The sequence below is a fragment of the Ictidomys tridecemlineatus genome, chromosome 2 (genome assembly GCF_052094955.1).
Source record: "Ictidomys tridecemlineatus isolate mIctTri1 chromosome 2, mIctTri1.hap1, whole genome shotgun sequence".
Taxonomy (NCBI): domain Eukaryota; kingdom Metazoa; phylum Chordata; class Mammalia; order Rodentia; family Sciuridae; genus Ictidomys; species Ictidomys tridecemlineatus.
In genome coordinates, this window is record NC_135478.1 from 189265347 (window position 1) to 189287652 (window position 22306).

Genomic DNA, 22306 nt, shown 5'->3' on the forward strand with positions numbered 1-22306 from the left:
ATTCAGCATTCATATTTTATCATTGATTTCAAAAAGAGATGAGATGTGAGAAGTTGGCAGCTATTAAGAATAATTATTAAATTAATAAACAGTCCTAGAGAAACAGTTCAAATTTTTTGCCATTCAGAAAAAGCATATTTAGTATTTTAGAAAATCTGAAAGATAGTAAATAAACAATTTTAAGGAGAGTCATTATGGTTCAATTCACTTAATCAAACTTACTGAAATGAAGACATAACAGCTATATTTTTGATTGCCTTAGAAAATAACAGATCTGCATCTTAGCAACTGCCTGAAAATATGTAAGAGGCTTGAACTATCTGTGAAAGTTCTGCTTAAGAGTGTATGTTACTAATGTTGTAGTTTCAAAACATTACCTCCAGAAGTGCAGTTCAAATCCTTCACATTTTTCTTTGCATTTTAAACAGGGAGCTCCAAATCCTTGCTCATGACCTAAGCCCATCTATTAAAGAAGAAAAACATGGAACTATTATTATGTTTCCAAAAATCTAAAGAATTCAATACATTATATTTTTAATCCACTTACCATTTCTGCTGATATAACTTTCAAACAAATCTTGTATGAATATCACTTTGTTTAGCCAATGATGACACCCAAGTATGTAAATGGCAACTCCAAGTACATACATAACATACTTTATATTCTATTGCTTTTTATCATGAAAAGAAAGGCATCAAAATAAAACTATGAAAAATCACAAATAATAAAAGTCAAAAAAAAGTCATAAATTTATGTCTTTGGTCACTATATGGCCTGGACACAGTAAGTACTGGGAATACACAGAGAGCAGAACTTTGAAAGCAAGCCTGGCCCCAAATGACACATTTGGCAGGAAATAAGGAATGTACGAAAGATATTGGGAATCATAACTAAAATAATGTTATTTTATATTGTGACAAATATAATAATAACAACAAATATTTATTTAAGGACAGGAATATCTTGTTATTTATCTTATTAAAATATTGCAAAACTTCATGAAATGGAAATGAAGTAGGAAATATTTTCCTCCATTTTAGAGATGATGCAATTGAAGCCCCAAAAGGTTACAGAACTTGCTTAAGATCAAAGTGTCAACAAATGGCAAAAAGAGATTTGAGTTTGACTCCAAGGCCTGTGCTCTCACACCGGGGAGAAAGAAAGTGGTGGTGGAGGGGGTAATACTGTTGCCTTTATTATAGCAAACCATTATTTTTTTCTGTGCTATAATTAAACAATACCAAGAATTCTTGGTATCCTACTGACACATGCCTAATAAGCAGAAGGGGTGGGGGTACAGATAGAGGAAGGGCACACATAATGGCAATGTAAGCACTTCTACCAAGCTATCTGGAGTGAAAAACATCAACTGGCTTTGCAGCATCAAATCGGCAAGTCACCAATGACCAGATTATCACATATTTTAAATGTCACATCAATGATTGTGATAGTTACTAGCTTGTGACCTGCAGTGGTAATTCAAGTTCAATAAATACTAGATCTTTCTCAATGTACACCCCCCCTCCCCATAATTTACCAGGTTGTGTTTATCACTATGCAACCTAAACCACTTTGTGACTTGTTCCTTGGAAGATAAGCTGAAGTGCCTGATGTGCACAAAATGACCATATCCCCTTCCTATAACTATGGGCATATCCAAAACCAGTGGGGTCCACCAGCTGCTTAGGAAACCCATGTTATTTTTAAGTCACAAGCACAGTCTCTACAGAGACCATAAGATACTCAGAAGTACAAGAATCAGTCCAGTGTCCAGCATTAACTAAACCTAAGTACCATTACCATGTCTACAAAACTACCAATTTTCAAAAGAATTAAAATTTTATAAATTATATGTATACCTACTATCAGCCCTAAACCTTTTTTCTTAAACAAAATCAAACTGTTTCTTTGTCATCGATAACCACAGTTCATAATACCAAATGCATGAGTTAAAACAAAGGGAAACTAGTTATTTGAGTTTTTTGGTCTTCTGTAAGGGAACACAATTAAGAATTTTCTCCATTAAAATATCTGTAACAAATGAAAGGAAGAGCAAATCTAAAAGGGTGTGTATTCTTTTTCAACCTGTTCTAGTTTTCTATTATAGGAGAGTTAATAATCCTGAATTCATCTGGAATATGCATTTATTTCATGCTGTGTTCTTTGCAGTTCCTGCTAAATTCTTAATCCCAAATAAAAATTAAGATTAATCACACAACCACATAACTTAGCTTAAATCAGTGGCTTTTAAATTCTCATATGAGATCCAAAATAAGAAATACATTTTATCTCATGACAGGCTTACAGGAGTGCACACATGCACATGCCTGCACACACACAATAACACATTTATATATACAAAATACTATATATGTGGGTGTAAAATTCTGAGATTTACAAATATCTAGAGTTAAGCTTACTTTTTCTCTAAATAAAATCACCTAAACAAATTATTCCCCTGCTTTCAACCTGAGCCACCTGGTGTGAATAAGACTGGGTTTTTTCACATACACTGCACATGTACTAGAACAATATGTCTCCTCTATTTCTGAATACAACTTAAAAGTTCAGCTAATATAACTAGAACCTCCATTAGACACCACAGCTTTTACAATAAGGTCTCAGTGTAACTCACTGCAGACTGATGAAGTCAACCCTACAAAGGAGCAAGCTGTTTTTTTTTTTCTTTACCCACATTTTATCTTCTTATAATAGTTACCAGTTTATGGTGACGTTTCATGAATACCTGCTATTCTAAATGTCTTATACATTCTTATTCTGGATAGGTCAAGGCATCCCTCTCATGTGAAAGATCAGGAAACTAAAATCCAGAAAGAAGAGATGATTTGCTCCTGGTTACACAGCTAGTCAAAGGTAAACCTGACCTAAAATTCAATGTCTGGCTCTAAAAGTAGACAGCTGTCTGAGAGCTTGATAATGGCGTGGCTTGAGTAAATTAGGGAAGTGGAGAAAGTTTTTGAACAAAAGATGCTTGAATTAAGATTGAAAGGATGATCAGCATCTAGCAGCCAAGAGAATACTGCACACTCGACAGCAAGGGAATATCTCATTCAAAGGTCATAGTGGAAGTCAACAAGAGGGAAGCACAACAGGTGTAAGGACCAGCCTCTATGGCAGTCAGAAAGTTTTGTTTTATTTTCCTTTTTCCAAGGAAGAAAGTAAAACTCCTGATGCCTTCCGTATTATGTCTGAGGCTACCAGGTTTATCAGAGGAAAGCCACCCCCAGAGATGGGTGAAGACTGGTAGGGAGGAAGCCCTAGAGAACAACCATGCGATTCTGCAACTGGGGCATTCCCAAGCTCCACTGGCCTACCTTGGCCAGTGGCCCTCAAGGCAATGGGTAGGGAGCCTGGGAAGCCCCGACCTGAAAAAGAGCAGTAACTTGAGAAAGTGGCTCAGAAAGCATTGCTAAAGGGTTCTTTCACTTAGCCCTGCTTGAGGGCCTACTTATTGTCCATACAGGCTCTTTACAGCAAGGTTTGTGAATGCCTGGAGAAAATGCAAACCCACACACTTTCATCCTCCCCACGTGCTCAGACACAAAGAGTGAGAAGACCTTGGAAATATCACAGATATCAAGAGAATAAAAAAAGAATGGAAAGAGGTCAGGGCAATATGATATTTTTCTCCTGGAAGTAATCTTGATTAAAAACAAATACAAGAACAAGAACACCTAGTTTTCAAAACCATTGTTGGTAGCTAAAGCAATTACAGAGTTTCAGACTAGTTAGAGACTTATTTTCCAAGGAAAATTTTAATCAGAGAAATTATTTTATAGTGCATAGCTGCAAAGCTTAAACATCACTGACATCCAGTACTGAAGATCTCTAATTTTATGTCATATCAGGAGAAAACTTGGGTATGCAAATTCTCTTTATCAACCTGTTAGGATTAAAAATAAAAAGCACAATACCACTCCAGTAAAAACGATTTGAGATTCCCACTCTACTATTTCCCTGTTCAGTGAATATAAATGCTTCCAGACTGAACTATAATCTAGAATGCAGAGGCTAAATCCAATATAAATTACATTGCCCAGTAGCAGACACACTTGTATAGGATGAGGAAAAGTTCTGCTCTGCTCCCATCCCAACTGAGACAGTTGGACTTCTACTAGTATCCCTTAGCCAAATATGTATCAGATGAAGGAAAACATACTAATTCTGTTCTGTAGTTTCAGAGTCAGAACTGCCCCAGGTAGCTTGTTAAGGCCCATTCCCAGACCTCTTGGAGCAGAATTAGAGAACCTGGGGTCCCCAAACTCTTCTCAGTTTCTTTTCAGTTCAAGGATGTGAAGCACCATCTGTCCTAAGAGCTCCACCAATTTCTATCCCTCTTTCACTTTGTGTTCAGGATTCCCTCAACCCAGGATCCAGAATTCTTCTATCTTCAGCATAGACTACATCATCTGGTTAGGGTCCTTCTTTCCTCAAGAGCAGTAGCTGTTATTCATGCACATCCACATCTTATAGATCAGTTTCTGCCCAGGTGTCTGTGTTGGAGAATTCATGGTAAGGAATAAGAACTGGGAAGGTGTTGCTTAAGATATCCCAGGTCCATACAAGGATATGTGTGTGGGGGGGGGGGTGTGGAGAAAGTGGTGAGCTGAGAAAGTGCTACTTTTTAGTCAAGGCAAGCTAGATGTTTAGTAGATGAAGTGTAGTTCCTCAGACTAGTGTAAACACCAAGATATTGTGATTGTATATAGTACTTATGTTGTCAGAATTAGCTATCCCAGGTATTAAGGAAATGATCAAAAATTACATGGTTAAAAATACTAGAGAATTAATATAACAGAGGCCTTTGAAAATGTAGAAAAGTCAGGAAAACTTTGGTCTGGTCCCAGAATATCATGGGTGCCACATTCAGTGATTTTGTAAGTCATTTTTCTTCTCTGGGTTTCATCTAAATAATGAAGGAATAAATTCGACTTAAAAAAAATTTTTAATTCTAAAATTCTGCCTGAAAACCATGTGTCAGATTAACTTTATCTTACATTGTCATCCAGCCTGGTCAAAATTTAATCACTAGAGAATGATTATTTAAGAAAGCTAATATATTAGCAGCTCTTAAAAGTCGGAACCATTTTGAATTCAGTTTGGAGGAGCAGTCTGTAAAGTACGTAAAGTAAACAAGACTTAAGCTGAGAGGGATATAACTCAGTTCTGTTGTACATTACCATTCACCAGCAACTGTGATCCGGTATTCCCCACAGAACCAACAGTTGGTGCCTAAAAACACATGTTTTTCATAAGCACACAAGTACCAAAGCTGTCCACCTCATACAATTTTAGTAACACAATCTGGCCAGCATCAATACAAGGATATGACAGATTAATTTTTCTTCTTCAGTAAGCAAGAAAACAGGTCCTTTGGACTGACTATATTTGGAGAAATCAGTTACCCTTTGTGAATACCTATCAAGGTCCTCTGAAAAAGCCAAATTACTCTACAACATTCACCCTGAAATAAAAGTCAAGACAGACAGGACTGTTTAAGTATCCTGAATTCAAAATGACAGGCTTCAAAAACTGAACTTAGATCTCCTGATCTGTGCCTTCAAACACCCCCTTCTCCCCACATATTTTAGAGCAAGAAATGGGAATGGTATCAGTTTCTCCATATTCATAATTTTAAGCAGCCAGATAGGCTGGCAACATTTCAGGTTACCCTTCTGACCCAGAAGAGGGTATTGTATGTCAGATACTTTAAAGAAAAAGGGAAAAAAGCACTCAAAACATCTGGTATTTCAAACATAGTCTGAGTTGATCTGGAGATAATTTGGATCTGGAAGATATTATGCAGTATTCAGGGTGAGGTCATCTGATTCTCTGATTCATGCTGTTTTCATAACCAAATTTCCCTCTGGAGCAAAGAATCATATGTGGTTACTAAATAAGCAAGTGTTACCAAGATTCTTTAATCACCTTGGAATGAAGCTGACCAAGGTAGACTATGTGAAATAAACATATTCTCTTTCTCTGGGATTGTGTGTGTCAATATGCATGTATATTTATCTACCTATCATGTACACATGCATATATATAATATACATATATATTCATATTACATTCAGATCTAGCCCAAATAGATTAATCTCCTGGACAAAGGAACTACGTTTTTAAATCCTGTTAGCACATGGCTCTTAGAAACCTAGTGCTATTGGTGAAGTTTCTCATTCCCTAATCAATATCTTTTGATTAACCTGTGACTCAAAATTTTCAACTGTTTGAAAATTATAGTTCATTATCTACTGCTCAGTCAGTACTGTTAAGATTTCATTAAAATAAAGAGGGGGGAGTTTTAAATTACTTAAATTAAAAGGAGAAACATCCTTCAACTTTTGTAGTTTCCTAACTTTCCAAGGTTAAAAATATAAAAAATAGTTTATTGTGATTAAGGACTATGATTAATCATTCCTAATAAAGCTTGCCCACCCTCCCATCCCTCCCTACTCCCTCTCTCTTCCTCTCTACTTAAAAATAAAAAAAACTTCCTGTTTCTCACTGGAGTCTGAAAATAATGAAGAAAATGTTGCTGCCACTCACCTGGTCATCCAAGTGGGGGCCTGAAAGCCATAGCTGTGTGTAGGCATGCTTATTATGTTCTAAATTCTGGAAATTATAGGCTGCTCCCTCATATCCACTCCAGTGTTCCTGTTCAAACTCTCACATGTCAACCACACTCCTGATAGATCCCTTTGTGTAATATCATGTTGTTATTTCCAAAATTTTAATAAAGCCTGAAGGTAATCATAACACTTCCCTTTTCAGATGCTTCTATTGAGTTCAATGAATTCTACTTTTCTCAGCATGGCAGAGAAAGTCCTTTAAAACCTGGTACTACTCTCCCTCCACAAGCCTTTACATTCCCCATACCTTACCCTAGCTGCTCTCAGCTTCTAGGGGTACTTTTCCCTTTTTCAAAGTCTCAGCTCCCTTTTTCCATCTGCCCAAATTCTACTCTATTTGGTTTACTGGCCTGATTCGAATGTCAGTCACTCTTCAACTCTTCCCCTGCCAAATCTTTCTGATTCCCACAGATCTTGGTACAAATCCTATGATCAGGTCCTTCTTTACTGCACTGATCCTTGGCACATCAATTTATTATTGACAGTTTGCTTTTTATTTCTATTTCAATTCCTGATGCCAGCCACAGTGCTTGAAAAGAAAGTTTTCTCTCTTCATTTTAATTTTCATGGCCTTTACCTCAGGGAACTCCCATTGCTTTTCACAACAAGGACTCCGGAAGGGGTGAGCTGACATTTTCTGAGAACTCATATTGCCACCAGACATGGTTCTGAGTGTCTTACATGGATCATCTCATTTTATCCTCATAAAATCTTAAGATAGTCCAAGATAATACTATTGTCTATATTTTCATTCAGATGAAGGAACCGAAGGAGAGTTCTGCCTGTTCTTAACCACTAGTGCCTAGAGATAGGTCATAAAATGGAAAGACCCTACACTAAACAAATATGGTTTAGTGAATCATTTTTTAAAAATAGGAAGAAGTAGAATTTTTAACTTAAGACCAAAGGATTACACAATAATCAATTAACAGTCTTTAGTTGTCAATACTACTTATCCAGAAGTAAAAAAAAAAAAAAAAAAAAAGAATAAAATCTCCACTGTAGACCTTAGAATTCATTTCCCTCCCTTTAGCTTTTCTGTGTGAGAAGAAAAAGCCGAAAGCCCTATATCAAGCTCTATCATGAATCCATCATAAGCCAAATGCACTGAAACATTTTTGTTCACACACAATAATAAACAACCATAGACATTTCTGTTAGGAAAGAAAAGGAAATCAGTTATCTTTGAGCCTAAATATTTTATAATAAATTCTATTCTGAAAGTACTGGGTCAATCTTCCTGAAACTTAAATGAATTAAAGTAAAATGAAGCCCACCCAATATGCCTCTATGTTTCTTAAGGCAGTAGGAGAATATGGTGAAAGAGGGACTGCCACCAAGGTAATCTATGTGGGCCAGAGATATAATCACGTGGTAGCACATCACCTAAGACAACTATATGAGCTTGATAAATGTAGAGTTTTGGTGGTAGAGGTGGTGGCAAAAATATCTCAACCACCATTTGTTAAAATGCTACTATCCTGCCAACTATAATACATATATCATCTCAATTAATCCATAATAACTTATGGGAAAGGGATTATCATCACCATTTCACAAATGAGGAAACTAAGACTAGGGACACTAAAAGAACCTCACCTAATTGCTCAGGTAGCAAGTGGTTGAGATTTGGATCTTGGCATATTTTACTCTAAATCCTGGGCTCTTAAACATAAAACCACATTTATTTTTTATTTCTTCAAAATGGGACTTTAAACATATGTAATAATCTGAAGAGTAATATTCCTAATCTGTAACTTCTATGAAACAATGAATTTTGATCTGAAAGACTGTCAATGATCCACTAGCCAGAAGTTCCTCCTTCCCAAAGGAAACTGAGGCCGATTAGAAGGCACCTGAACGTCTGCACACCATCTGACCCCAGTGATTAATTCACACATGAGGATCATCAAAAGAGGAGGGTGTGAGTCAAGACAATTCTACAGTTCCTGATGAAAAACAGGTCTCTTAAAATGTTATAATGAGAGAAAAGAATTTTTAATAATAAGAAATAAATATGAAGGAATAAATTATATCTGTTGGAAGGTCTTTATTCAAAACATGAACTTACTGTTACTACCAGAAATTCTCTGCTATGTTATATGGAAAAAAAAATATATATATATATATATTTTTTTAATATATATATATTATTTAGTAAGTCAAAGAATATTAATGAGGTAAAAATGAAATATCATTTTTTCCAAATCACTGAATTTTTAGATATAGAAACTTCTGTGTGGGTTACAAACTACTCCAAAACTTTGGGGTTGAAAACAAAAACATTTATATCTCACAGTTTCAGTGGATAAGGAATTTAGGTATAGTTTAACTAGATGGGCTGTCTCTTGTTTCCTCCAAGTCTGCAACTGTGGCCAGCACTGACTGCAGTCATCTTCAGGCTTATCCAAGGGAAAACCCATTTTCTCACATGGGCCCTCCCACATGGCTGCCTCACAATATAGTAGCCGGTTTTCCCAGGAAGAGTGATCTTCACTGAGAACATGGAAGATAGAACCTGCAGTTATTAATTTTGGAAGGGACACTATCACATTTCATTTTGGGCAGCAACTGACCAGGCCCAGTCCATACTCAAGAGAAGGGGAAGACACAAGAGTATAAATATTAATAAATGGGAACCATCTTTAAAGTCTGCCTCCTTCATTCTCTTCCTGTTTTGGTTTTAAATATAAAAATTCCTGTTATGGTGAGGCAGAATTGTTATAAATGGAAAAGAGCATAAAGGGTGCTTATCTACCACCTTGCCTTTATTTTTCTGTTTAATGTTGAAATGTCTCTTCACTCAAGTGGGCATACAATATGAGAAATTTGCTTCTTCCTTGTGAATGATCTCCTTCCCCTCAATTTGTTGTCTGTTCACCAAGGAACAAGAAAGTCTTCTAAAAGTTAGGGCAGAAGACAATTTTTAGCCCCTAAATCTCATTTTATATCTCAACATATATACATTTATACACACCCGTGTGTGCACATACATATACACACAATCACAAACCAGATTATGAAACACCAAAAAAATACCAGGGTTGATTAGCAAAAGAAATTTCTAGAAAAAAAAATTATGAGAAAATTTCCAATTTAATAATATGTCATGGTTCTCCTTAAAAAATATTGATTAAAACTTATTACATAACCCATCTGGAGATGAAATTAAGAAAAAAATACAGTACTTTTTTTTTTTTGGTAGACAGCATGCCTTTATTTTATTTGTTTGCTTTTATGTGGTACTGAGGATTGAACCTAGTGCCTCACAAGTGCAAGGCAAGCACTCTGTCACTTAACTACAGCCCCAGCCCCATGAGAAAGAAGAGGCAAGAAGGCTTGTGTGTGTGTGTGTGTGTGTGTGTGTGTGTGTGTGGTGCTGGGGATTAGAACCCAGGGTCTTGTGCATGCGAGACAAGCACTCTACCAACCAAGCTACATCCCCTAGCCCAGTACTTCTTTATGATAAGGATGTTGCCTGTTTCAAATTACATAGTGTTTAAAATCAGCAGTTCTTACCTTCCCAGTACCTTTAACTTACTCAAAACTTAATGTATTATTACAATATTAATAAGGGCAACATAATTTTGACTTTTGGCTTTTTTTTAAGGCTTCCACTGTTAAGTAAGCAAATGATAGAGAAAAAAATGTCTTCTATCTGCTTTGTTTATGCTGTTTCTCACAACATTTTTCAAACTGACTACTATAAAATTAACTTTTATGCTGCTGAATAAATATCCTCCAATAGAATACCCCTTCTATGAACTCTACTTAGAAAGAGCCTCCTCCTGAATCTGTTACTGAAAAAAGACAAGGCAAGCTGTAAAGATGTCACAATTAACAGGCTACGGTTGCTATTGAAATGACTTCTTAATTAGGATTGGTTCCACTGAAGGACTTAGCAATAACATGTGCTTATACACATGCCCTCAAAGCCTCCTACGTATTAACTATAAAAGAGATTTTGAAAACCTGATTCTAATCTGTAGAAGTTCCTTAAAAGAATTTGGATCACAGCATTCCTAATTTGGTCTTGTGTCATTACATCCACAGCTGGCTCTCAACAGTGGGTACACAGACAGAGGTACATTAAGGGGACTTTATTAGGATACAGTACTTCCAAAACTGAATACTGCCATAATTCTTGTTGCAATTAAGAACTACAGTATACTTTCTTCAGTAGTAACCCATTTGAACACACTGGTGAGATCTTGGGGAGGGAGATTGTACAAGGTAATCTGTTGCCACTTATTCCCTATTCATTAGAGCACAGGCAGAAAAGAAGAGATTACAGATGTGTTTTCACCATTTGTGAAGTGAAATAAAATGAAATAGTAAAAAGCCTTGTGGTATTGGATGAGAGCTCTTAGAACATGGGACAGGAAAATCCAAGGGAACCTGGAAAGCTAGTCTCAATGAAAAGAAGACACAGAAAATGGGGAAAAGGGTACAAAAAGACAATCTGCTCATTTTCTACTTTTGCCCAGGATTGACATGCAGGGGCATCTGGAACAAAAATAAAGTTTTACAGCACAGATAGGGGTCTTGGAGACCAGGAAAGGAGGGAACAGATGCAGAACTCTACTGCCAGATACTTGTACTTGCTTATTTATTTACTGCTAGCCTTTCCACACCATCCCTCACTCTGGAAAATTGCAACTATGTTGACAGCGCTGTACTGTGGAAATATGACAGCCCTAACTACCTTTTGATTGATACATCTTCTGATTTTTTTTTTTTTTTTTTATGGATTACATAAGTGATTTGGGGCTGGCTGGGGGTTATAGCTTAGAGGTAAACTGCTCAATTAGCATGTACCAGGCCCTAGGTTCAATCCCCAGCACCACCACAGGAAACAAAACAAAACAGATAAGTGCTTTGATTCATCACAAGTTTTGTCCTAGATTTACAAACAATAGTACAAGGACTTCTCCACTAAAGAAGGTATACAAACATCATTTAGATTTGCCTAGTGATTCAGGGAAATTGGACAACTTTCAAAACATGCATATACCATTCACCTACAACTAGGATAAAATCTCAATTGCAATTTTATTGTTGATGGAACAAGCAAAGAAATCAAAATTGGATTTATCTAGATAAGAAAGATATTCACAAGCTACCAATGATGTCACAGAAGCTAAAGTATCCTGAGTCTTGATCCTTTCACATGCAAACAGAGTAATTCAGAGTGAGGAAAGTCTTCCCTAAGAGTCCTTCTGGGTAGGTTTGCTGAGAAAACTTACACTTCAGCAATAGAAGGGTATCAGTTATGGTTTCGTGCTTAGCAAATCAACTCCATTGCTCTAGGCTTGAGGTGAAGCAGAAGATCATGGAAAAAAGGTGTGACAAAAAAAAAAAAAAAAACTGCCCTCATAGAAGCTGGGGAGCAGAAAGAGAAAGAGGAATCAGGGACAAGATATAGTCTAAGGCCACACCCCTAGTAACTAATTTCCTCCAGTCATGCCCCACCTACCTATGGTTACAATCCAGTAATCCATTTAAATTAATAATCTACCAAATGAATTAATCCACTGATGAGGTTACAGCTCTCATAATCTAATAATTTCACTACATATTTCTGTGTTGCCTAACATACAAGCTTTTGAGGAGACATTAAAGATTCAAAATGTAACACCACCCTTAAACAAAGTGGCTTAAAACAATAACCACTTATTCTGTAGTTTCTGATGATGCTATTTTGCTTATACTTTTACAGTTTGATTCTGTCAGCTGGGTTCAGCTGGATGGTTCCTCTGGACAGTGCTGAGCTGACTGCATCAGCAATCACTCTTCAGGACAGCTGGCTTGGGGAGCCTCTGCTGAGATGTTTCATCTTTTTTCCATGTGGTCTCTCATCCTCCAAGGCTGGCCTTAGCTGGTTCACAAGGTAAAAACAGGGTTCCAAGGATGTAGGTAGAAGCAAGCAAGGTCTCCAGAGGTCCAAGCTTGAAACTCATACTTTCCACTACATTCTATTGGCTCAGGTATGTCACAAGGCAGTTCTGATTAAAAGGATAGGATAACACTAGTTTTAATGGGAGGTACTACAAAGAACTATAGTATTTTTGTAATTTGCAGTAGAAACTCTGAGGAAGATTCTGATCAGGAAAACATACCAATTCCCTATACTGGATCACTAACAGTGTTCAGTTAGTGCTTCAACCCAAGAACCTGATACAGCTTTGAATCCGTTGTATGGTAACTTCCACATGGTACATACACATTCAAGAAATGCCTTATAATTTTTAATTTCATCATAAAAGTTAAAATCAAGTAATCTGCAAATTAGTAAAAGAAAAATAATTAAATCGAATAATACATTCCAAAGTTACTGAACTTGAACTTTAAATGAATATTTCTTTGCATTCAATTAATATCTCTGCCATAGACTCGTGGTTGCTAGCATAGATTTCTTTTCTGGACTTAGATATGTGACTATTGTGACAAAAAAAAAAAAAAAAAGAGGCTTAAAAGTTAGGCATGCTCTTTACTGCTCCAGGTTTTTGCTTTAGGTACTCACTGATCTGAGAAGGTTGAACATTCTGGCAACAAGGTGATGTCAACCCTCAGGTCTAAGCCAAACCTAGACAACAGCAGCTTCAGCAGGAAGTTTCCTCTGCTTATCAGCATATGGACACAATGAATTAAAAAGAATTAAAGTTAAGGTGAGTAGATCCTCAGCAGTGGGCTAAGTACTAGCACAGTGATATATATCTTCAATTCAAACCTATGCTTTGGGAAAAGTATAAGTTACTAAATTACTACAGCTCTACTGGCTTTTTTTTTTTTTTTTAAAGAATCAAATGGAAAATGCCAATGTAAAACAAGGGTTTACTGACTTTTCACTCATGTACTTTTAGTTCATGCTATGTATTCTTCCTGTGCCATACCTTCTTTACCTAATGAAATCTTATTTATTCATAGGAGTTGTTTCCTCAAGAAAATACTCCCAGTCTACCCAATTAAAGCTAATTAGTTATGCTTCTGAGACTTTATAATAGTTTTTTGTATTCAGTTGTTGCAGTGCTATTCAAAATGTAGCAGTTCTCAAACAGTGAGTTACCAGTCCATAATGAGACATGTAAAGAAACAGCAAACAATTAGGGGCTATTAAGCACTTTGATAAAGTAATATCATGTCTGTTGCCTTTAATGAATTGGCCCTATATGAGTCTTAGTAATTTATTTTTGTTGTGTTTTTAAAATATTAGGCCATGATGGTTTTTCTTAAAAAGTGATTCCTCATCAAAGAGAAAAGAAACACTGTATTATAGCACTTATTTCATCCTATCCAGCATTGTACTCAATTTACATACCTATCCTACCTATGTTTTTTCCCCTGCTTCCTACTTTTCTTCCCTTTTTTTTATGCCTACTGATGCCCACATGACAATGTTCTGAAGAATATAAGCTCATTAGGTGGTGCTGACAGACATGAAGTTTAGATTTGATAATCTTAAATTTAAACTGTACCTTAAATATTCTTTATGAAAAACAAAGAGTAACTTTTGTTGAGTTCCAGTATTTTTATGCAGACCAGCATCCTATGAAGTAAAAAAACAGACCCTTTATCTTTGAGACTTATCCTATCAGGCTGTCATGAAGATGTGCTCAGAATAAAAACAAAAAAATCCACCTTAACATCTACATGTTCACTTTGCAATACAGCATATCACTTCTTTATCACACAAAGCAAGGAAAGTTCCTGTGGAACTTTCAATGAACTCCCTACCAAGGCATTAAAGCTAGATTCAGCCCTCTTTTTGGCTAGACCCAATGTTCAGTTAAGGAGCTATGTAACAGATACCCTGAAATTCTTTTTATAGTTTTTCTAGGTAATTAGCATGTCACTATAATAAATATAGAATGACTCATTCGGGGTTTGAAGATGAGTCAGCACTTCAGAGACTAAATACACTTATACAGTAGTAACCTTGCTGTCATTTAGCATAGGAGACTGCAGCAATTCCCACTGGCTAGCTTCTCATAAAGCTTCCTGCCCTGGAACAGAGCAGTGTCCCATTCTGAGAAGACTAAGTAAGGACCAGAGAAAATAGCAATTCTAAACTATGGTATTATTTTTTGAATATGACCAAATAAAAGTAGTGACACTTAAATATTTATGAAACTATTTTAAATTTGACTGTAGCTCTTTCATAGAAGAGTCAAAGATTGTAGCTGGGTAGTTGAAAAGTATGATGTCTTAATTTAATTCTCTGATAACAGTGTTTGAGGCAAACTTTAATACATGGATATTTACTCAAAGAACAGTGGTGAAGTTACAATTACCAAATTATTTTTTAAATTCTTGAAAATATGAGGTTTTGAAATCTGCTTTTAATTTAATTAATCTTTTTCTCTTCTTTCCTCTCCTTAAGAAAGTTTATTTTGTAAATCATAACTCATACAATTTTCCTGAATAGTTCACCATCTTGTAAGAAGCAAAATAATTTCCTGTATGTACTACATGTTAATGATCTGTTAGACAGACCTTAAAATTACATTTTCAGTTACCATGGCAGTAGTTACCAAACAAAACTTTGTTGTGACTGCAAACAGGAAATCCATGAATGATTCTTATAAGGCATTTGTAATCAAGAAGACTTAACTTGTGCACTTCATAGATAGATAGCTGTAGTTCTACAGTTTTATCCATGTGCAATCTTTTTCACATTCTATACATTAAAATGGCTTTCTCATTTCTTTTCCATTGACCATTTGCTTTAGTGAACTTTTTTGTTGCTGTATTCATATAAGTTTTTAAGAGAAGAATCTTATTTGGTAAAGATAACTTTTAGAGATAAATGATTCTTTCCTCCTTTAGCTTTCTTTTTTTCCCCTAAGTACATGCCAAACGAAGTAATATATCACTCCTAGGCTTATTTGACCTACACTACTAGAGCAGTTTATATCTAGTTAAACTTAACACATTCAAATACCCTATAAATATTATGAACTGACATAATTAAGTACTAATCCATTGAAAATTCACTAAGATTTATAAGGAAAACACAATTCACTATGTTCTATAGGTTTCCTCATGAAATTCACTGTCATATAACACATATATCAAACCATTCCATTTATACATATTTGTATTTATACACATGTATTTTTAGATGTCTGTGGTTTGTGTGATTTTTAAATCCTGTGGAACATTATACTTGGTAGAATACTGATAAAATTTTCCAAAAAGAGTCACAGGATTTAGAGAAACCTTAGAAATTATCTGGTAACCTTACTGGTTTTTATAGGTATGAAAACTGAAATCCAAGTGGCCAACACCACAAAGTATAGTAGACTCAGATCTAATAACTGTCATCCCAAGGCAATGTTAAAGATATACTAATGAAGCAAGTGAGAAGGCTGAGAAACTTACAACAGCTAGCTTTTCATACATTTTCATACATCCAGATGTTTACATATTCTGGGTATTATCTTTCCTAATTTCTAGACACTAATTTGGTTTATAGAAACAAAACAAAAACATATTTAAATTAGTATGTGGCAAAGTTTTAGTCCTTTCAGAGAAATAATATAGGAAATAGCGTTATTTTCCAATTTATCATTTTATTTTCACTAAGAAAATCCTATTCAATAATCCTTGTTTGTACACTGATGTATCCATGATGTTAATTACACTGCTCCTAATTTCCTTAGAGCCTCATGAAATAGCTGATCATTTTAGTGTTTTCCAATGCTTCTCAATAAATGCTTTTGTATGCAGATTGGAAAATCAAAATAAATAGTTCTCCCAACATTAAGACTAATTTAAAAAAAAAAACAATTGGTGTATTCTTAACTCTCTGGTCTACCAATCGAATGACACTAAACATTTTGCAACGAGAAGGAGGTTTATCCTACTTATGCTATGTGTGAGGCTTTCTATCATCATGGACTTCAGAAAATAGAAAAGACTCTACAACCCACCCAGGGGTACCTTCTTCTGTTACAGATGCCACTGCTTGACCTCTCAAAACAGTCAAATACAGACAAATACTACAGCTTAAACCATATTAAATAACTGAAAGATAGCATAACCCTTGTTCCCAACATAAATTGGGGAGATGAAAGAATCCTAGAAGATTCTATTTAGAATATTATTGGAGCTTAAACAGTTTCTTTGCCTATAAAATTGCCCAGAAATTCTTTTTCACAATACTTTTACTCTTTTAGACTTAGTCTCTGTCATAAAGGGTCAATAGCAACTTACACTAAAGGGTATACATATGACATAGATAAAGTATAACTAAACATATAAAACGAACAGAAGAGTAATTTTACTGGAATAGAAATCAGTTCCTCAAATATAATTCCTTTAAACAAGTGAAAATTTGAAATGTACCATACTTTATTTCTCTTTTTATAATAGTTATATTTAACATATTTAGTAAGCAAGATGGCAGATATATAAGACTCAGAGGCTAGGAACATGGATTCTCCAAACCATGTTCCCGGTTCATAGTAAGATTCTCTACTTTCAAATTAAGCTAACCAAACCTCAGTTTCTTAATTCTGAAAAAGTGCCTAGGTTCTATTTCATATAGGATTGCTTTGAACAGCCAACAAAATAACTATGTAAGCACTAGAAAATATAAATTCATCTCTCGAGAAGTTTGCAATCAGATAAAAGGTGAATTTCCAAGGTAAATAAACCTAAAGGTGGAGAGTGATGAGCATCCTAGGAGTTGCAGATAACATGCTTTGGGAATTTAAGGAAAAAGATTTGCCTCTAGGTGGAACATGAAGAAACATTTCCTAAAGGAAGGTGCATTCATGCGTTAAACCTTGAAGAATGGGTACAATTTCATATTGCGGATGGAGTATGGGCACTGCCAAGTAATGTCACAGGGTGACATGATGTTACACAGGTAAATAGCGAGTGCAGTTAGAAAATTCTATGCCTACTCCACAGGATCATATAAGGGAACAAAATCATTAGAAACCCTAGTTTTATTCAAACTAATCATAGTAAGAGAAAGTGACTTCATATTTAATGATATAATGAATCACACCATGGGTTAGAAGAGAGAAATCTCTAGCTAAGGACCATTGTACTTTCTTCTGCACTTTAGAGTCAGAGTACCCACTTCTATCTAACACAAAGCCCTAGGTATGCCCGGCTCTCACTCAGTTTCCAGACTTGACAATGACTCTTGCAGCAAAAGTAGCTTCAGGCAGAGAAATCCACTATGGATTTCAGCATCTAGGTAATCACGTTTGTGCCTTTCACTTCAATCAGAGGCTGCCTAATGGAAAAGATTCATTCTAATTTCTAATAGAAAGACTCTTTGTGGTTCAATACTTTTTCCAAATGTAATCACTTGAATCCACTATGCTTTTTGGCTAATGACCAAAACTTTTAAAACATATTTGGATGTGAAAAGTGGGGATTTTTACTGACCTTTAATCTTTAAAATGCATCATTTTTTAAAAGTAAAATTAAAGAAACAAAGAAAAGAGTCCTAAGAAATTTATGTAGGATCCTACGAAGTATTAAATGAAAGAGATTACAAAAGAGGAAAAAAAATCAGTATGGTAAAATTTAAAGCCCTGTAGCAATTCCAGGCAGTATAAGGGAAATACTGAAGTTCTCTTTCTCTCTGGTATGTTTTTAAAGAAAAAAAGTGATTCTCATGGGAGAGTAACACAGAAAGGAAAGAGGAAAACAGCTGGCTGTGGGCCATAATTTACCATTCACCACAAAATGAGATACTGTTTCTGCTTTTCAAAAGCCATTGTTTTTTTTTTCTTCTTTTTCCCAAGCAGACAGACTCTAGTTACACAGTCAATTAGATGAGAGATGAGAGATAGAAGGAAGAGATTAAGATGAGTAACTCAAAAGACAAGGCATGGACTTATAGTCAAATTCTGTTCTAAATATTACTAAAAAAAAAAAAAAAAACTCTGTATCAAACCAAACTAGCTCACATCCTAGCAACAGCTCACTTATTTCAAACAAAATATAGCAAACTCTAATCCAAAAAATTCCATTTGAAGGTGGGGTTTAATGGTAATTAATCTAAATTGTTAAGAATGATGTGAACAAGTTCTCTTTTTATAAACTTAAAATCCTATAACAAATCATTCACCTAGGTCATTGTGTGATAAAGACACCATCTTTAATCTTTTTTACAGAAAAAAATTAAATATTTCATCTGCCTAGGGAAAATTCTTTATGAAATCAGCAATGTAATATAAGGGATTTAGAAGGAAAATGCCATACATCTTAAAACATAAGTCAAATTTAGTTTCATTTAAATGACTGTACTTTATTTCTAACCTGCCTTTCTTCAACATATGTTCAAATTATTATTTTTCTTGTATACCCAAGTCAAAAAGGAAGGGAACCTTGAAAACTAAATAGATACCCAAAAAAGGGTAAGTTAGTAAATCAATGATAATTATTGTACAATGTGTCTTTTTTGAGGCATGTTAGAAAACAGTTTCTAAAAAAAATATAAGTTTATTTTTGAGATTACGGTTAAGACTGTGAAATGTATTCATGGGATTTCCAAACTGTTTTGTACTGGGAAACTTTCTGTCCAAGCCACTGAAAACTGAGTCTCTTAAAGGCACAGAGAGACAGTCAAACTGAATACCTTCAGGGTCTTTCAGTTGTTTCCAATTTACTAGTTGAGGACTCTGTTCTAAGAATCTCTAGCAATGAAAAGGTAGTGAAAGGGATATGTTAATGGCATGGAATTCTCTCTAAAGGCTATCTTTAAATCTGTAAAATCTCTTCTTCTTGGGGACAAGGTGGAGAGAAGAAAGATTACAGAGAAGGTTAAGATTCTTGGTTAAAAAGATATTCTTTAAATTTAAACAGGGGATGAAGAAGGAAAATTACATCATATGCTAAATAATTATAAGTCACATTTTGAAATTATAAAACTATATATAAATAGTATTTGGATTTTTCTTTTGAAAGAATAGATAATTTGTTTTCCACTTTGGGGATCAAATCCAGTGCCTTGAACATGCTAGGCAAGCACTTTATCACTGATTTACATCCTAAGGCCCATATAATTCTTAACTCTGGACCTCTCCACTAAGAATTATTCTTTGTCTCAAAAGAGTCTTTAAAACACTTCTGAGTGTTTTTTTTCCTAATATATTATTTTAGGTTCACATCAAAATTGAGCAGAAAGTATAAAATTCCCATATTCCCTCTTTCCCACACAAACACAGCCTCCCCCACTATCAATATCTTACATCAAAGTAGTATATTTATGAAAACCAATGAAACATACTTACACATCACTATCTACAAAGTACATAGTCTACATTAGGGTTTGTTCTTGGTAAATTATACATTTTGTGTATTTTGACAAACATCAAATGACACATATCCACAATTATAATATACAAAATAGTGTCACTGCTGTAAAAATCCTGTGCTTCACCTATTCATCCTCAGGGTGTTGACTTTTACAAAGTAGTTTTTGAATCAATATTTATAAGCAAGGCAAGGCACCCCCAAATTTTAGACAAGAACTAAATTACGTATTTACACACACAAAATCAAAATGAGTGCAATGATCAACAAAAAACTAATGGTGCATTAAGCACATGCTTTCAAGTGGAAAGCAGATTAGTCAAAAAACTGTTATTTAAAATAACTTTATAAGTATCAAATGGGAAGAGAATAGAAAGCAACTACAGTATTCTTAAAAATTTGTTTTCCTATTCTTGGATTCCGTGTTGAGTGCTGATTTTAGTCACAAGAGACCAAAAAACTGTTTTTTCTCATTGCAAGTTTTTATTGTTCAACAACTTCCTAAACTAATATCTTGCATTTGCATACAGTTTCAAAAATTAAGTTCTTACCATAAAATATACTTAATGCTCTGGTCAGAAATTTGTCTTTTAGAAGACAAGTAAGAAAATTAAGTTTTTTGCTACTTTTCCCTTTCTCACTCTGCACAACTTCCTTCCCTATTTGATAAGAGACAGCTAGCTTAAATTTACTGCAGAGTAAATATGAACAATTCCCTGGAAGGAGACCTTTCACACAGAATGTTACACTGGAATGTGACATCAGCATTCTTTTTGGAGTCAAAGTCTGGTCCCCACCCTTTCTCCCAGGCTACAGGGGCTCCCTGTACCCTGGGAGTGGCTCAGGTAGGATTCTGAAGCCTATCCAGCTAGAAACCTTCCCCAGAACTGAGCACTGGTGACAATCGCTCTTTGTGGCTAGCTGCAAACAGGGGAAAAAAAGTTTTCTTTGAGAGATAACTTGACCAAGAAGGAGGCAATGTGCTTTGGCAATCAAGTAATGAATGATAAGAGCAAAAAATAAAAAAATCATCACTTTACAAAATAATCAGCAGTGGCGGGTGCTAAGGAAGTGCATTAAATCAGCACTCACTCACTTTAGGGAACCTCAGGCAGCCAAGTTGTAAAGGGAGGGGGTCAAGGCTGTCAAAGTCGCATCAACACTCCTAAACCACAAAGACTTGATGAAGTTGAATTTCCTGAGACAGGAAGAAGAAGTGTCACAGTCACGCCCGACCTCGCTCTAACCTCATCTTTTCCTTTTGGGGGATGCACAGGCGTAGCTGAAACATTTTCAGGAAAAGTTTCAGACACCTCCAACCGTTGGGCGTGGTGAGACAGGAGGGGAGCAAGGTCCCGCGCCCGCCTGCGCTCGCGCTCGGACTCACTGTCGCTCCCAGGTTTCAGGAGTTAGCTAGGTTGCCAGGCACCTCTACCCAGAGGGCCCCGTACCTGGACCCGGCGTCCTGGGGACACCGTAGAGGGGGAGCTGGCTCGCGCCAGGCGCCCCGCGCGCCCCACCGCTGGCGACGGCCAGGGGGCGGCGCCGCCGGGGGTTCCGGGACGCGGCCCCGGCGGCGCAGGTGAGGCGACCGCTGTCGCCGCCGGCGACCTGTTACCTTCTTCATTTTGGTATCCAGGTCCATGTTGGTGTGTCAGACGGGTTCCTTCCTCCGGTCCGGGATCTCACGTCCAGGCTTGGCAGGCCTCCGCTCCCCTGCGGGCCCTGGGGGGATCTGCCGGCACTACGGCGCCACTACCGCAGCCACCCACCCGGCGCCGTCGAACTTCCGCCGCCCAGTCCGCTGCAGTCGTCCTGCGGCGGGGACCGGGAACAAAGAGGCGCGGGCAGCCAATGGCAGCGGGGCAGCGCCGGGCCGCCGCCAATCACCGAGCGCCGCACGCACCTTCGCGGCCCGAGCGCAGTGCGGGCAAGGTGAGGGGCGGGGCCGCGTCAGGGGCGGCGCCCTGCGGGGGAGCTCAGTAACCCGCACCAGGCCTTGGCTTAAGCGCCACGCACGGGTGGAGACCTTAATCCCGCCTGCCTGTGGCTGAAGAAGAGCGCTTTCCATTCTGGCAGTTTGTACCTGTTTGTAGGGGACCCTTGACTCAGGTCAAAAGGAGTAGTTACCCCTACACTAACTTGGTTTATTTTCTAATTCAAGAGATTTTGGAGATTGTTAAGAGATTCCAGTGATGGGATTTAGGCTCTGATTTCACTATTGAGTTGTGGAAATGCCCTTTTCACGAATGCTTTTTTCCGAAGTCCCAAACGCTAGCAAGGGACCTTATCTTGCATTTTTCATGTTAATGAAAATTGTTAATATTGTTTTCTGAGCATCTGATTATCCTAAAGTGAGGATGATGTGAAT

At 36.5% G+C, this 22306-nt stretch overlaps 1 protein-coding gene across 1 annotated transcript in view; it reads right to left on the reverse strand.

Moving 5' to 3' along the window:
- The window catches only part of Tes (testin LIM domain protein), a 40061-nt gene extending 18280 nt beyond the window's left edge, over positions 1-21781 (reverse strand). Inside the window, exons 1-2 of the mRNA XM_005332283.4 lie at positions 21554-21781; positions 378-463 (exon numbers count right to left, since the gene is read on the reverse strand). Of these exons, the coding sequence (XP_005332340.1) occupies positions 378-463; positions 21554-21580 (113 nt within the window). The 5' untranslated portion in view covers positions 21581-21781. The remainder of the gene's footprint in view (positions 1-377; positions 464-21553) is intronic.
- Positions 21782-22306: the final 525 nt, after the last annotated feature.